This window comes from Pecten maximus, chromosome 4 (genome assembly GCF_902652985.1).
Source record: "Pecten maximus chromosome 4, xPecMax1.1, whole genome shotgun sequence".
NCBI classification, from domain to species: Eukaryota; Metazoa; Mollusca; class Bivalvia; order Pectinida; family Pectinidae; genus Pecten; species Pecten maximus.
In genome coordinates, this window is record NC_047018.1 from 8,773,677 (window position 1) to 8,791,831 (window position 18,155).

Genomic DNA, 18,155 nt, shown 5'->3' on the forward strand with positions numbered 1-18,155 from the left:
ACGTCCTATCAACAACAATGGCCATTTAGGACGGCCTCCATTGTGTACGATGCAATATACATGCGTATGGTGTATGAACTATCCAACCCGAGAGACGATACCTGGTTGTTTTACCAGACGCTCTGTCGAGGGTTAGAGAGTAGGAAAATCATCCCAAGGGATGAAGTTCCTACGTCAGATCTTCAGGTACATAGTGCTTATTTGTAGGGTCCTGTTGTTCAATAATGATAAGCTTAATGACAAAACCAAATAATCATCAAATTTATTACAATTTTTGTCTATGAAATATAAAGAGGAAATTTTGAATGATTTCCCCGTTGAATAAAACATATATTTCGCGGGTTTGTGACAAAAAAGCGATATTTTCTGTCATACGAGTGAAATATATGTTATATTCAACGGGAACCCATTCAATTTTCATTTTTATTGTATTTTTATTCTATGCTTAAAAACTTAATTAAAAACTTCGAAAATTAATAGCGTCAAAAAGTACGGGAATCAGGTCGTCTCTTTGTGAGGTTACTTCACGTCAGCTTGACGGCGCCATTTTGAAAGGACTGATAAACGCAATTTAAGAGTTTTGTACTAGTCTGAATATTTCAGAAGCACGGCAAAATAATCCATCCATCTCTCTCCGCTTCGATTGGAAAAATCGACAAGTTTCAATGAGTTGAATACAAAGGTTCTCTCTCATTGGTCAACAACGAAACATTTATATTTTCACTGCAAAACTTACATTTTCACTGCAAAATCATATATTTTCACTGCTCATCGCTGCAGTGAAAATATCAGTTTTATCAGTTTGATAAATTTCTACATTTCACCAGCAAAAATGCAATAAAGACAATTTCCAAAAAATATGAAAGCATTTTAAGGCCTTCTTCGAAATGTAATAAATAGAGGATATTGAATGTTTTCCCGTTTAATATAACATATATTTCACGAGTATGACACAATATCGATATTTGACGGGAAACCATTCAATTTTCTTTTTAATGCATTTCATATACTTAAAAATGAAATTGAAAACATCGAAAAATTAAAAGTGTCAAAAGTGCGGGAATCTGTAATGACGCCATCTCTTTGTGACGTTACTCCACGTCAACTTGACGGCGCCATTTTGAAAGGAATGATCAGCGCAATGTAAGCGTTTTCTGCTGTTATCGGATAATCCGTGTATGAATAGCTAACGTAAAGTGAGTATTTTGTCAAAAACTATTCAGAATATTTCAGAAATACAGCAAAATAACTGTTTTTTCCATCTCCGCTTCGACTGAAAAAAACGGCAAGTTTCTATGCGGTGAATACAAAGGTTAGCTCTGATTGGTCAAAAACGGAAAACTTATATTTTCACTGTAAAAGTTATATTTTCAATGCAAAATCTTATATTTTCACTGCTCATAGCTGCAGTTAAAATATAAGTTTTATTAGTTTGATACATTTCTATATTTCACTGGTAAAATGCAATAAATAGAGGATATTGAATGGTTTCCCGTTTAATATGAAACGGGGTGGGGATTTTGGGCTGAATGACAAACACAGTGGTGCAGTTCCTTCTTATCACGTTTATTCACATATAGTCTCAGTAGGGCACCCTAAAACAGTAGAAACAAATACTATAAATTTACAGTAGATATGGACATCATAGATAAATTTAACAATACAGTAATAAAACTGTACGTATGACCACATACAGTTACCATGATAATAATACAATTACATCATCCCGAATTACATTGACAATAATATGGATGATAGACAAAATGACCTTATAACTAATTTGACATGTCCTATATTAATAACACTTACTCTATCAATGTGACAGGGGTTGAATCCCAATACCAATTCCGTCCTTTTTTTTTTTTACAAAGAACCTGACAAAATGAAAAGACCACCATATACCACTATACTTTATACAGTGACAAATATATATATATCTATAAAAGTACTTCAGAGATAATTAATATACCACTTAAAAGTGCTATATTGGACAAATGGCCTGAAGTTAGGAATAATTATGAATTATTTTCATATGGTCGCCAGGCCCAACACCTTACATATTTTTATAGATACAGTTAATACTGAACCTAATTACAATTAATTACCAGGTAATATGTAGTTAGCTACAATTGTATGTACAAATACAATTTAAGCGTTTTCTGCTGTTATAGTATAATCTGTGCAGGAATAGCTAACGCCAAGTGAGTATTTTGTCAAAAACTAGTCTGAAAATTTTATAAATACAGCAAAATAACCAATTTATCTATCTCCGCTTCGATTGGAAAAATCGGCAAGTTTCAACGAGATGAATACAAAGGTCCGCTTTGATTGGTCTAAAACGGAAAACCATATATTTTCACTGCAAAACTTATATTTTCACTGCAAAATCTTATATTTTCACTGCTCATCGCTGCAGTGAAAATATCAGTTTTATTTGTTTGATAAATTTCTATGTTTCACTTGCAAAAATGCAATAAAAAGAAAAATTCAAATGGTTTGTCGTTTAATTTCAAGTATAGATACACCCGTATAGCAGATTTAAAAAATGTTTTCGCTCGTGCTAAGCACTCGTGAAAAAATAGCCATACTCGTGAAATATATTTGATATTATTTTTTTTCTAAATATCCAAATTTGACGCTAAATATTATGAGTTGTTATCAATGTGTATGCGACAGCTTAAGAATCTTACCACCGAGGGTTGATATCCTCCGTGCAGTACATTGCATTACAATGTTTGATGTGACGTGATTGAATAGTCGAAGTGACGTCATTGTATTGTTGCCGCGAGTCATTGAATTGTTGTTGTGACATCATTGTATTGTTGCCATCACGTGCTATAGCTGTCATGTTCTAGGGGTTGACAGGGAAATCTTGAATAGATAAAACGGGAAACAAATATGTTAATGATTAGGGAAACACTATTTATTTCGCGACGTCTGTAAACAATTAGCCGAAATCAATATGCGATAATGACGTCATGAAAAAAAGGCTGGCTTCACGACTGTAATTTGTGTTATATATGAATTTACACATAAAACATTCTTAGAATATTGGATGGAATGAAGAATAAGTATACATTGTGAACGTAATTACATTTTATATGTCTGTGTGAAATGTACATGTCCGATCGTTCCGGCTAGGTCAAGTTGTGCCCACTCATCTTCTAACAACATTCAAAATGTATAAGTAGTAGATATTTGCCTGTTTGAAGGATAAAGGCGTTTCAGTATCGATTTTAGGCTGTTACTGCAAAGTATAATATCGTATCTAGTTTGAAAGATAGATTTCGACGTCCTATTGCATTACCAATATTTAACGTGTAAGGATCCTTAATATTCTAAATTGTCTCTAGGTGTTAATTCCCCATGACACCGGTACCGTGTACTTCCGTGAACATGATCGGCTAGTGTGCACTGACAGGTACCCGATGGTACCCGTCTATTTATGCTGATGCGCTCACCAGGAATTATCACAACATAGGATGCAAGTATGCAAAATGAGTGTTTTAAATGTATGCAGCCTCCCTACATTACCGCTAGATGTGCACGTGCCGGCACAGTCCCTCACTAGAAGAGGAGGGATATCGTATGCTTCAAGTGCTACTCATCATTTTAGACCACGGCTTGGGGTAAGCATCAATTCATGTACATGTTCAAATTTAACAAAATATTATCACTGTCATATTATTTAACATGCCAAAGAGCACGAAACTTGAACATTAGGTATGAGGTATAGTAACTTTTTCACGAGTTACCTCCCTTGACTCCAGGTCGGGGTGACAGTTACCCGGAGTTTCCTCTTGCCCTCACACCAGACTTGGACATTCTGAAAGACATATTTCTGATGTAGACATATATATGTCTAAGTTTGTCAGAGCCAGAGAAAAAATTAGCTGGGAAACTGTAGGTCTCTTGATCATGTGTAAAACAATATCTTAGTGCATTAAACTTGAAAGTTGTGGTTGTACAGTTCATCTGTGATGTAACAATTTTACAACACAGTGTTAAATATACATATATTTTCAACAAAACATTTAAGACCAAACACCCTATCTCTGCTAATATTAATTCTACAGAGAACAGCTGAAGAATAAAATAAGCTATACTATTTCTGTAAGCTGTGAAAAACAGGCTTAATTGGACACCTTTCAGACAAACATGGGCTGCTATACTGGCATCGTTAAAGGACAAACTTTTAAGCCTGAACAAATGTTTAAAGCTGCAGAAGTACAGATAATCTTGTCCTGTCTCTTGTGTTTCAACTGACAGACAGAGACATTACATGAAAGTCTCTTGGTAAAGCTACATTATCCCAGTTATAAAGCTACATGTATAGAGGTTTATCATTTTGTTGATGGAAATCCATATACATTGTAGTTTCCCTATTAGTAAATACATTGATATCTGATCATGTTAACACCTGAGAGGGAAGTGTGAAAAGTCATTACTAACAATACATTATATGTGTACATTTTGTATCGCCTTCAGCTGCCTGGTTGTTTAACATGAGTTGAATAAATGTGATTATTTAGTTTATAAGTGTCACAGGTTTAACCATTTGTCTTTAAACTTCAAGCAAATATAGATTTCATATTAAGGAACACTAATTCTTCCCGTAGATAATGAGATATATAGATAGGCTGATATTATAGCAATACAAAAGCAATTATATGTACATATATATACTGTAAAATGCGTTGTATGCATGGATATATTTTTCTGGGTTTAAAGTTTGTTTACCTCGGTTGATACTCATATGCAGCACCATGCATTATGCCTGTAAGTTGTTACATAAAGGAAGCTAAAGGGTTCAAATAACGAGCCAGCTTTACTCCCGTCAAAACAAAAGTGCATTTGAATTGTGGGATGTGTTAGTCTACTGGATGTGGTAGTCTATGAGATGTGGTAGTCTACTGGATGTGTTAGTCTACTGGATGTGGTAGTCTACAGGATGTGGTAGTCTATGGGATGTGGTAGTCTATGGGATGTGGTAGTCTACGGGATGTGGTAGTCTACAGGATGTGGTAGTCTACAGGATGTGGTAGTCTATGGGATGTGGTAGTCTACAGGATGTGGTAGTCTACAGGATGTGGTAGTCTATGGGATGTGGTAGTCTATGGGATGTGGTAGTCTACGGGATGTGGTAGTCTACAGGATGTGGTAGTCTATGAGATGTGGTAGTCTACAGGATGTGGTAGTCTACAGGATGTGGTAGTCTATGGGATGTGTTAGTCTACTGGATTTGGTAGTCTACAGGATTTGGTAGTCTATGGGATGTGGTAGTCTATGGGATGTGTTAGTCTACAGGATGTGGTAGTCTATGGGATGTGGTAGTCTACAGGATGTGGTAGTCTACAGGATGTGGTAGTCTACAGGATGTGGTAGTCTATGGGATGTGTTAGTCTACTGGATGTGGTAGTCTACAGGATGTGGTAGTCTGTGGGATGTGGTAGTCTACTGGATGTGGTAGTCTATGGGATGTGGTAGTCTACTGGATGTGGTAGTCTACTGGATGTGGTAGTCTGTGGGATGTGGTAGTCTACTGGATGTGGTAGTCTACAGGATGTGGTAGTCAGATACTGGATGTGGTAGTCTATGGGATGTGGTAGTCTACTGGATGTGGTAGTCTATGGGATGTGGTAGTCTACTGGATGTGGTAGTCTACAGGATGTGGTAGTCTACAGGATGTGGTAGTCTACGGGATGTGGTAGTCTATGGGATGTCGTAGTCCATGGGATGTGGTAGTCTATGGGATGTGTTAGTCTATGAGATGTGGTAGTCTACAGGATGAGGTAGTCTTTGGGATGTGTTAGTCTACAAGATGTGGTAGTCTATGAGATGTGGTTGTCTAGTGGATGTGGTAGTCTACAGGATGTGGTAGTCTATGAGATGTGGTTGTCTAGTGGATGTGGTAGTCTACAAGATGTGGTAGTCTACTGGACGTGTCTACCAGATAATGTCTGTCAGGTGTATGTTAACTGATCATTCTGTGGTTGGCGATTCCTCAACCTCACCACAGAAGTTTTAAGAATGAATATTGGTATGTTTGTGTTCTTGAGGTGGCTGGGTGAATCTTAATTCATGCCCTCTAGATCCTGTTAATGTACTGATTGAAGGTCAAAGCATGATGTCATGCAGTAGAGCATTCATTGTGTTTCTTTTTCAGACAGGTGCATTTGCAGCTTTCTGCCTATAGGTGGTAATTTAGATGTAATTAATACCAATTTATTATACTGGCATATGTTTGATATGTATGTAGATATCAATGTTATATTAATTATGTAAATGTAGATTAAAAATGGCCAACGACACTTTACGTACATACTGTCACTTTTCCCCAATCAGCAAAGACTAGAGCCCTGACCAGTACTGAGAGTTGTGACACCTCCAGGCTTTCACTTCATTATCACTCAAGCTGTCATTAGTTGACCAGCTTACTTAGTAATTGTGCCAGCTGTAACTTATTAGGCAGTGTTTGATGTCTTCATTATGATATTGATTCATTGAGAAGTTAATTCACTAATAATTCTCATTGGAATTTGAAATCCGGATCATGTTATTGGTCTGAAAATCTTTGACAGATCATGTGATTTGAACAAATAATCTAGGTAAAATTTTGTTGGGGTTAATTAAATGGCACAGCGTCCGTCATCCATCAACTTTACACTACTGGTTATGAGCTACTGGATAGATTTCAACCAAATTTGGTGTAGAGTATCCTTGGGTGAAGAAAAAGCAGTTTTACGTAAACGGTGGGCCTGGTCCCCCAGGGGCCTCAGAGGGACGGAACCAAGCTGGGGAAATATGCACTGATTTGGTTGAAAATTGAAATGCTTCTTCTGTAGGAATGAAAGGATTTCGTTTGTATTTGGTCTGAAACATCCTTAGGTAAAAAGGAATACCGGTACATTTTGTATAAACAGTGGGCCAAGCATCCAGGAGCCTGATCGATGAGTAGCAGGACCAAACAGGGGAAATACTGACTAATTTATTTTTGAAAGCTTCTTCTGTATCAATGAAGAGATTTGATCAGAAACATCCATGAGTGAAGGAGAATCTATTTTGTATTTATAAACGTTGGGTCTGGCTCCCTAGGGGCCTGAAGGGTAGGGCCAAATGGGGAAATATTAGTAAATTCATTGAAATCCTTTACTACCATATCCAGGTGAGCAATACAGGTCCTCTGGACCTCTTAATTTTTTGTATGGAAACAAATTGATTACCAGGTATGTTTTGTGTATTCAGTATTTCATATTTCTTGGGAATAGTATTGAAACCAAAACATGTAGTATAGATTAGCAGATCTGGTTAATAAAATGTTTCAAGTGACAAGAATTGTGACAAAATTCTAGGTGAAAATGTACAAGTTAAAAGATGAGATGTAACTTTATATGGATAGATCAGATCTGATACTATGATATACATACAGGTGAGACACACACACTACCTTGTCAGTGACTCCAATGATGAAACAATTTGTGCAAACTTGTAGCTAGACTAGATATGGAGGTATGGTCACTACACTTGTGATAAACTACCCTGGTATAACCGACTCTACTCACTAGGATTAATTGACAGGTGTTCTGACTAACTGCCATTTTACCTGTCCAATTTACAAATATTACCAACATGTTTAATGTTATTCTGTTGAATTGATTTTCAAAATGAAATCCTCTTAATTTTTTGAAGATATCTACATTTATTGTGGCAAATTAGAAGCAGAGTGCTAATTTTAGTTTATCAAACATTTACAAAAAAGACTAACTACAGATGATGACTGAGGACTGGTAAAAGTACACGTTCCATGTGATGAAAAAGAGATATGACGAGACATACTGATGGCTAGATATACTGAGAAATATTCATAAAAAATGGTGTGTTCAATTGGAAAGAAATCATAAATATCCTCTGTATTTTCATGATAAATTGGAGATTTATGTGAAATATAGATAGTCTAATTTGAAACACATGCATTTAATTTTCGCATTGTAAAAGTCGTTTATCTTTTAAGATTGCAATTTCATTATGACCACAATGATTTGATGAGAACATAAAGAAATAATATGACAAAGTGCCTAATTAGTTGCAAGAAAAAAAAAATCTTTTTTTCATTGATGAAATCAATGATGAAGTAAAAATCAAACAACATTGATTTGAGAATGTATAAATCTATATTATGAAATGTAAGCTTGAAATGGTGGTTTGGTTTTGTACTCTAGCTATGGTCATTTAAAGATGTCTGAAACTATATATATTATACTCTATAGTGATGTACCTGAGGTTACCAATCTCATACCTTGTCTTCATAACCCTGACAGACATGTATGTATAACGAAGTAAAAGTCTGTTTCCTTATACTGACTGACATATATTCCATCCTATACTGTGGCTCATAGCTGACTCATTTGTCTACAAATTACAATACTGAATTGTCCATAACCTCAATTATATTAGTATTTCTCCGATAGATTAACACTCTGGTAATTTCATAGGGTCATGAAAACTAGCTTCCTATTCTGTCTCATTTCACTCATCCAAATATAAAAGACTAATTTGTATTGGAAAATTAACAGATAAATGGGGATAATTTCTTGTTGTTCATTTATTACCAGAGCAATCAGCTAGTTAATTTCTCCAAGTAAAAAAACATTTAAACCTTGAAGCCTCAGCCAAACATATACCCCTGTTAACATGTTTTCTTGTAATTATAAGAGAAACTACTGAAAATTATTATATAAACCCATCAAGTTAAAAAAAAAATATATGCTCACCTTACATAGGCATGTGACAATTACCCGATGCCCATGTTACATTTGTACTCTACACGGGTATACATATGGGTACAACCAAATTTAATTTTATTTATTGTTATGAGAGAATACATAGCAGAAAGTTCTGTATACTTGATTACCAGTTAGGCCTTCCTGCACATTGTGTAATGTGTTTATACTGTGATTTCAATATAAGCTTTAGTTATTTAACATAAGTTCCATACATTCACACTTTTTGACCATGCATTGATAAAGGGATGTAAATCTATATGCTTTATATACATGATGTGGATACAGTAAACATTTTACCTGGCGTTACAGCAAGTGTGATCATAACGAATACAATGTATATTTACCTGGTGTTACAGTAAGTATGACCCTAACAAATACAATACATGTACATTTACCTGGCCTTACGGCATGTGTGATCCTAACGAATACAATTTATGTACATTTACCTGGCGTTATACAGTGTAGTAAGCTTGATCAAAACAAATACAATACAACATTTACCTGCATCATGTGCATGGCTTTACACTAAGTGTGACCCTAATGAATATAATACATTTACCTGGGGTTAAAGTAAGTATGACCCTAATGAATACAATACATCATTTACCTGGCGTTACAGTAAGTATGACCCTAACAAATACCGTATATTTACCTGGCGTTACAGTAAGTGTGACCCTAACGAATACAATATATTTACCTGGCGTTACAGTAAGTGTGACCCTAACGAATACAATATATTTACCTGGCTTTATAGTAAGTGTTATATTGTACCTTGTAATGCAGTGCCTTACAGATATCACTAAAAGGATATCTGCAATAAAATTGTATCATCTAGTGGCTGTTAAGTAGGTTATTAATGACAGTCATTTAGTAGAATCATATCTGATAACTGGACTCACCATATATCATACTTGTGATGAAAGTGACTTACATGTGAGAGCTCTCTCCAGCTGGTTGGCAGATTAACATTTTCTGAAGGAGTTTTTCATCACCTTTTATACCAATGTGAGCATAAATTACTTTTTTTTTTATATATCATTGATCTAATAATTTTTTAGCGAAAGAAAGTCATATTCGATATGTTAGCAATTTAGTAGTTAAGAGGAATTAAATGTGATTTTAAGGAGTTGCTTGACATAAAATCTTTGCACATCAATTACAGAAAGACAACATGGAGACATCCCATGATATGCAATAGGAAATTTTTGGGGGGGGGGGGGGGGGGGGGGGGGGGGGGTTCACCATCCTCTGGATCCGCCTATGACTTCAATGGCCAACCTTTTGGCATGATGGGTGGAGTTATTATCAGGCATGGCCTTATTATCTTTGGATAAATACACATGAAACATTCCACTTAATAATCATTATTTAATGTGTACATCTACTGATACCAATCAGGATGATATTTTAACTTACATTTTGCTTCATCTATATATGTTTATGTGTGCAGTGTTGCTGTAAAGAAATTCTTCAGAGCTTATGTTACTTTTTATTTATGCCTACTGACTTTAAATATAGAGGACTGTCATTACTGGCCATCACTGGGGGTCAGTTTCCTGTCGGGTTAATGATCATGTCTTGGTCATTTCTATTTCATGTGTATACAAATGAAGGTATAATATCTGATAGTGTGGTTCCAGGTAACCTGTTAGCCACATAATTATCTAAATGAACTTATCTAACGATTCATTTAGGATAGTGTAATTATCAAGTTAAAGGTAGAAGAGGTTGTAGTGTGTAGATAGACTTGATGTAAGTTACATTGTCATTAAAAGTTTACCTTTATCCTTGCCCCGGGCTATAGGTCAGTGTGTATTATCATAAACACAACATTCGGTTTAGGTATATATATGCATGTGTGATTGTGCCTATGTATATGACAGATTCTCATGGGTAATGCCATTCAATGCGGAAATGATCTGAGCCAAATGAAAGTACAAGCATGCTATTGTAAAAGTATGATATATATGATTAATCTACACAAAGAGGCTCTGTGTTTATTTGGCATGCAGGAAAGTCACTCATCATTCAGAGTTCATTCCGATCAAGGCCTCATCTTATTGGTTGGAAATATTATACACATGGATTAGTTCAACTCTGGGACGATCTTCTATACAAGGTAGGATTTCATATATGGTATTATCTACCCAGCCTCAATTTCTGTCCGACAACAATTCGCCAAATTCGTCAAAGAAATAATTTCAGTAAGATTAAAAAAATTGACAAAAAACACATACATGTAAGTGTTTTTGTTATTTTTTTTTAATCTTTTTGAAATTATTCCTTTGATGTCATAAAGTCTCAGATCACAACTGCAGGTCAAAGGTTACTAAGCAGCCATTCTTGTATATTTACATGCATTGACCCAAAAACAGACATACATATTCGTTACAATTTGTAGGACTGATTGATAAACATGAGTTAATTGTGTTAAGGCATACTTTTATTGTGGTTTAACACTAGCTAATTAACATGTCTAGTGACAGGAAACATCAAGTCAGTGATTGTGGTAACTCAACCCTTTGTCATATTAAGCCACTGTTTGTGATGACGATGGTGACAGCCTGTTTGTATGTGACATGGTGACAGTCTGTTTGTTGTGACATGGTGACAGTCTGTTTGTTTGTGACATGGTGACAGTCTGTTTGTATGTGACATGGTGACAGTCTGTTTGTTGTGACATGGTGACAGTCTGTTTGTTGTGACATGGTGACAGTCTGTTTGTTGTGACATGGTGACAGTCTGTTTGTTGTGACATGGTGACAGTCTGTTTGTTGTGACATGGTGACAGTCTGTTTGTATGTGACATGGTGACAGTCTGTTTGTTGTGACATGGTGACAGTCTGTTTGTTGTGACATGGTGACAGTCTGTTTGTTGTGACATGGTGACAGTCTGTTTGTATGTGACATGGTGACAGTCTGTTTGTATGTGACATGGTGACAGTCTGTTTGTTGTGACATGGTGACAGTCTGTTTGTTGTGACATGGTGACAGTCTGTTTGTTTGTGACATGGTGACAGTCTGTTTGTATGTGACATGGTGACAGTCTGTTTGTTGTGACATGGTGACAGTCTGTTTGTTGTGACATGGTGACAGTCTGTTTGTTGTGACATGGTGACAGTCTGTTTGTTGTGACATGGTGACAGTCTGTTTGTTGTGACATGGTGACAGTCTGTTTGTTGTGACATGGTGACAGTCTGTTTGTTGTGACATGGTGACAGTCTGTTTGTTGTGACATGGTGACAGTCTGTTTGTTGTGACATGGTGACAGTCTGTTTGTTGTGACATGGTGACAGTCTGTTTGTATGTGACATGGTGACAGTCTGTTTGTTGTGACATGGTGACAGTCTGTTTGTTGTGACATGGTGACAGTCTGTTTGTTTGTGACATGGTGACAGTCTGTTTGTTGTGACATGGTGACAGTCTGTTTGTTGTGACATGGTGACAGTCTGTTTGTTGTGACATGGTGACAGTCTGTTTGTTTGTGACATGGTGACAGTCTGTTTGTTGTGACATGGTGACAGTCTGTTTGTTGTGACATGGTGACAGTCTGTTTGTTGTGACATGGTGACAGTCTGTTTGTTGTGACATGGTGACAGTCTGTTTGTTGTGACATGGTGACAGTCTGTTTGTTGTGACATGGTGACAGTCTGTTTGTTGTGACATGGTGACAGTCTGTTTGTTGTGACATGGTGACAGTCTGTTTGTTGTGACATGGTGACAGTCTGTTTGTTGTGACATGGTGACAGTCTGTTTGTTGTGACATGGTGACAGTCTGTTTGTTGTGACATGGTGACAGTCTGTTTGTTGTGACATGGTGACAGTCTGTTTGTATGTGACATGGTGACAGTCTGTTTGTTGTGACATGGTGACAGTCTGTTTGTTGTGACATGGTGACAGTCTGTTTGTTGTGACATGGTGACAGTCTGTTTGTTGTGACATGGTGACAGTCTGTTTGTATGTGACATGGTGACAGTCTGTTTGTTGTGACATGGTGACAGTCTGTTTGTTTGTGACATGGTGACAGTCTGTTTGTATGTGACATGGTGACAGTCTGTTTGTTTGTGACATGGTGACAGTCTGTTTGTATGTGACATGGTGACAGTCTGTTTGTTGTGACATGGTGACAGTCTGTTTGTATGTGACATGGTGACAGTCTGTTTGTTGTGACATGGTGACAGTCTGTTTGTTTGTGACATGGTGACAGTCTGTTTGTTTGTGACATGATGGTGACAGTCTGTTTGTATGTGACATGGTGACAGTCTGTTTGTATGTGACATGGTGACAGTCTGTTTGTTTGTGACATGATGGTGACAGTCTGTTTGTATGTGACATGGTGACAGTCTGTTGTGTGACATGGTGACAGTCTGTTTGTAGTGACATGATGACAGTCTGTTTGTATGTGACATGGTGACAGTCTGTTTGTTGTGACCATGGTGACAGTCTGTTGTTGTTGTGACATGGTGACAGTCTGTTTGTTGTGACATGGTGACAGTCTGTTTGTTTGTGACATGGTGACAGTCTGTTTGTTGTGACATGGTGACAGTCTGTTTGTTTGTGACATGCTGGTGGACAGTCTGTTTGTTGTGACCTGATGGTGACAGTCTGTTTTGTTTGGAACATGGTGACCGTCTTGTTTGTTGCCTCTGTGACATGTGATGACAGTCTGTTTGTATGTGACATTGTTTGACAGTCTGTTTGTATGTGACACTTGAGTGACAGTCTGTTTATTGTGACATGATGACAGTCTGTTTTATTGGACATGTGTGATGACGTCTGTTTGATTGTGACATGGTTGACCGTTCTGTTTGTTTGTGACATTGGGTGACAGTCTGTTTGTTTTGTGACATGGGGCCAGTCTGTTTGTTGTAATGGTGAAGTCGTTGTTGTGACCATGGTGACAGTCTGTTTTGTATGTGACCATGGTGACAGTCTGTTTGTATGTGACATGGTGACAGTCTGTTTGTTGTGACATGATGGTGACAGTCTGTTTGTTGTGACATGGTGACAGTCTGTTTGTTGTGACATGGTGACAGTCTGTTTGTTTGTGACATGGTGACAGTCTGTTTGTTTGTGACATGGTGACAGTCTGTTTGTTTGTGACATGGTGACAGTCTGTTTGTATGTGACATGGTGACAGTCTGTTTGTATGTGACATGGTGACAGTCTGTTTGTATGTGACATGGTGACAGTCTGTTTGTTGTGACATGGTGACAGTCTGTTGTTGTGACATGGTGACAGTCTGTTTGTTGTGACATGGTGACAGTCTGTTTGTTTGTGACATGGTGACAGTCTGTTTGTTTGTGACATGGTGACAGTCTGTTTGTTTGTGACATGGTGACAGTCTGTTTGTTGTGACATGGTGACAGTCTGTTTGTTTGTGACATGGTGACAGTCTGTTTGTTGTGACATGGTGACAGTCTGTTTGTTGTGACATGGTGACAGTCTGTTTGTATGTGACATGGTGACAGTCTGTTTGTTGTGACATGGTGACAGTCTGTTTGTTTGTGACATGGTGACAGTCTGTTTGTTGTGACATGATGGTGACAGTCTGTTTGTTGTGACATGGTGACAGTCTGTTTGTTTGTGACATGGTGACAGTCTGTTTGTTGTGACATGGTGACAGTCTGTTTGTTGTGACATGGTGACAGTCTGTTTGTTGTGACATGGTGACAGTCTGTTTGTTGTGACATGGTGACAGTCTGTTTGTTTGTGACATGGTGACAGTCTGTTTGTTGTGACATGGTGACAGTCTGTTTGTTGTGACATGATGGTGACAGTCTGTTTGTTGTGACATGGTGACAGTCTGTTTGTTGTGACATGATGACAGTCTGTTTGTTTGTGACATGGTGACAGTCTGTTTGTTGTGACATGGTGACAGTCTGTTTGTGACATGAATGAATGCCCTATTGATGTTAAAGTGATTTTTTTGGGGGTTTTGTGATCATTTTTTTTAAACACTTTGTCTCCTTTATAATTTTCTGTTAGTATGTAATAACAATAGTTTCATTATAGTCATCAAGAGATTTCTGCAAAACAGGATTTGGCAGTGTAATTTTTTATCATGCTCTTAATATCAGGAAGTTAATACATAGTACAGTGGTGTTTTCTTGGCTGAATGAGTTGACCTGTACTACATTACTATTGGTGCTTTATTGTATTGTACTAGCTTTTGTTGTAATTTTAATCACATATATATGTATATACTTTCAAGGGGCATACTACTGTATATACCGTATTTATTCTTATAAATGCCCCGGGGGCGTGAAAATTTTCCAAGGGGGGGGGGGCATTTAATGGAGATCAAAATCAGTGTATGAAAGTATATATGAAAATTCCTTAGACAATATGTCTACAGAAAATTGAAATCCCATAGCTCAAGTCATTTTTCCATAAACCCATTTTGTAAACATTTTGTTGAAAGTAGCATAACTCTCACGCAAACGCTTGCATCATCCAGTAATAACACGCTATTATGAGTAAAAAAAACTCTATTGTAAGCTCTGATTTCATATGATCATTTGTCAGAAAATATTGGAATGTTGTTTACATGAATTGTAATGTAAGTCAGAACTCAAACTTTTCATAGCAAATGGGGCCAACACTTTGAAATTTTACATAGACCGACCAGGTTTTCTATAGCCTCTGGCCATTGGACCACCTTTACTTTCGAACACTGCAAAATTTCAGAGTCGGTAAGTTGTGAGATCTGTTGTATGTACCCATTTCACACCATGAAACATATAGTGGTACTGTGTATATAGTTACTGAAACTTTGTTTTGTAGTTTGTGTTAGTTTTATGTTGGATATCCTTTAAATAATTACCTCTGGACACACGTGGATGGATATATAACTGTGGCACAGTAAGTTCTTTTTCTCGAATTGAGGAATTTTTCAGGGGGGGGGGGGGGGGCGTTTTTTAGGGTGGGGGCGTTTCTTAGATTAAATACGGTACATGTTTTTGTTATAAAAGACGGATAGAAGATGCTATTTCTGATTACTCTATATTGTTGATCACACCCTCGGCAGGTATTTGCATGACTTGTGTGTTATAAATACGTCTGTAATATACCCCGCTATTGTATCTCTCTTGTACCCTTCCTATACAATAAACTAGGTCATCTCTATTGTTACATGATTAGAAACTTTAGGATACTTCTTCAGTCCTTTATCATGATTAGAAACTTTAGGATACTTCTTCAGTCCTTTATCATGATTAGAAACTTTAGGATACTTCTTCAGTCCTTTATCATGATTAGAAACTTTAGGATACTTCTTCAGTCCTTTATCATGATTAGAAACTTTAGGATACTTCTTCAGTCCTTTATCATGATTAGAAACTTTAGGATACTTCTTCAGTCCTTTATCATGATTAGAAACTTTAGGATACTTCTTCAGTCCTTTATCATGCCCCTTCAGGTTTACCTTCTGAATCTCTTTTTCCCCATCATCGTATCCTTGTAGTATATGACTACTTGGGAAACCCTTTGAGGTACCCCATTATTGTATCCTTGTAGTATATGACTACTTGGTAAACCCTTTGAGGTACCCCATTACTGTATCCTTGTAGTATATGACTACTTGGTAAACCCTTTGAGGTACCCCATTATTGTATCCCTGTAGTATATGACTACTTCGGAAACCCTTTGTGGTACCCCATTATCGTATCCTTGTAGTATATGACTACTTGGGGGACCCTTTGTGGTACCCCATTATCGTATCCTTGTAGTATATGACTACTTCGGAAACCCTTTGTGGTACCCCATTATCGTATCCTTGTAGTATATGACCTTTTTGGGGGAACATTTGTGGTACTCTATTATTGGATACTGAGATTTTGTCCTTGGGCCTGTAATGTTTGAGGCCTCCAGTTTCACACTGGTAAAAGGAAAGCATTGGCTGTTTTCTAAAGCTAGACTGTTGTTCTTCAAAGCACAGACTGTAGTAAAAAATGGCAACTAATGTGAAGGAAAGTAAAAATAAGTCATATCTTTGAGGTGGTTTCTGTAAATAGTCACGTGGAATGTCAATGAACTTATCAATGTTATCATGAACACTTGACAATTGATTTACATGTAGATACCAGCAATTAAATTCAAAACTGAAATTGTTGCTGGTGACAGTAGACGAAATGGCAAATTGGACTTGTCTACTAATTGCATCGCCCTGGAAACAGCCACAACAGAGTCGCTTGTTGTATAGACATTCTGTAAGGGATAAACACATTGGAGGTTCTAATTACCCTCACATTAATTAGTGGTTAGTGATTTCATCCTCAACAAGGTGGATTGTTATTCATTGCCAAAGCACTAACTGTTAATAAAAACATCATTTCCATCTAAATATGAATTCACTTATCATTTATGAATATAAAAAAATCATAATTTTGCCTTACATCAGCACGATATAAAAATAACACATACGTTTCGGTTTCAAACATCTAATTGCCTATTAAGTTGTAAAAAACCCTAGTGTCTTTTCAGTTGAAGTAGTTAATGGAAAGTAAAACACCAGAAATCAAGGTAATTACACGTTTATGAAAATGATATAGCAAACATAGATGTATACAGGCTATATATATATGTTCTATAATCATAGCCGCTAGTTAATATACATGTAGGAGTAGGTGGGTGCATATATAATGTTCTCTCATCCCTACCGGTATCATGCTGGTCTGTCCAGGTAAATACACCCATGCTTGCTGTGTGTGTATTACCTCGCTTCCGGTGTAGGATAGCCACGCGCGCGCAATGATACAAAAGTAGGTCGCCGAACCGAAAGTTGATCTATCTATAGATTTGTAAACACATCGTCTGCTCCCTGTTATGTAATCAGATAATAATTTTTTTTATTTATGATATAAATTATGTAAAAAAACACGTTCTTTTATTGTTTTTTATTAATAAAACATGGAACTATATTTTCACGCGAAAGGACACTAGCTTGGCCGACATCAAGTGATTTGGCTTCGCTTGCAATGACAGGGCTGCTGAAACAACGTTAGACTGTGGAAATGAATGGTTTCCTTCGTTTTTAGAACAGCAAACAGTGTTTGCATATATGGGGTATGGTAAATCGATTGGTGCTGTTCTTTTTTTATTATATGCAGTAGAAAAAAGTTTGGATTGAGAAAAAATGGCGTCTATCTGAGAAAGCTATCGACAGATAGTGCCTATTTTTGCATATTTTAGGTTGGGGAATGAGAGAAAAATACTCAATCATATGTGGTTCATGTAGGATAGGGATATTTCACCCTCTGGGTCACAAAATGTGGAATATCCCTATCCTACATGACCACATATGATAGAGTCTTATATGCAAGTACAGTGTCCTGGTACATTGTATTATACAGTACTTTTACACTTTTTGAA

The 18,155-nt window shown here is 36.8% G+C and overlaps 1 protein-coding gene and 1 long non-coding RNA gene across 4 annotated transcripts in view; one reads left to right on the plus strand and one right to left on the minus strand.

Moving 5' to 3' along the window:
• Positions 1 to 1,545: 1,545 nt before the first annotated feature.
• LOC117325140 lies at positions 1,546 to 17,481 on the minus strand. Its single transcript, XR_004532151.1, has 5 exons — positions 17,444 to 17,481; positions 3,756 to 3,826; positions 2,691 to 2,871; positions 1,810 to 1,874; positions 1,546 to 1,595 (listed from the first exon to the last, which is right to left on the minus strand). It is a non-coding gene; the product is annotated as an uncharacterized LOC117325140 (long non-coding RNA).
• The window catches only part of LOC117325139 (high affinity cAMP-specific 3',5'-cyclic phosphodiesterase 7A-like), an 84,413-nt gene continuing 69,645 nt past the window's right edge, over positions 3,388 to 18,155 (plus strand). Inside the window, exon 1 of one of the 3 annotated variants that reach the window (XM_033881105.1) lies at positions 3,388 to 3,629. In XM_033881105.1, coding sequence (XP_033736996.1) covers positions 3,483 to 3,629 — 147 coding nt within the window. In that variant the 5' untranslated portion in view covers positions 3,388 to 3,482. Of the gene's footprint in view, positions 3,630 to 9,769; positions 9,789 to 10,719; positions 10,903 to 18,155 lie in introns of those variants that run through there. The other 2 variants (XM_033881113.1, XM_033881112.1) reach the window with 2 other exon arrangements.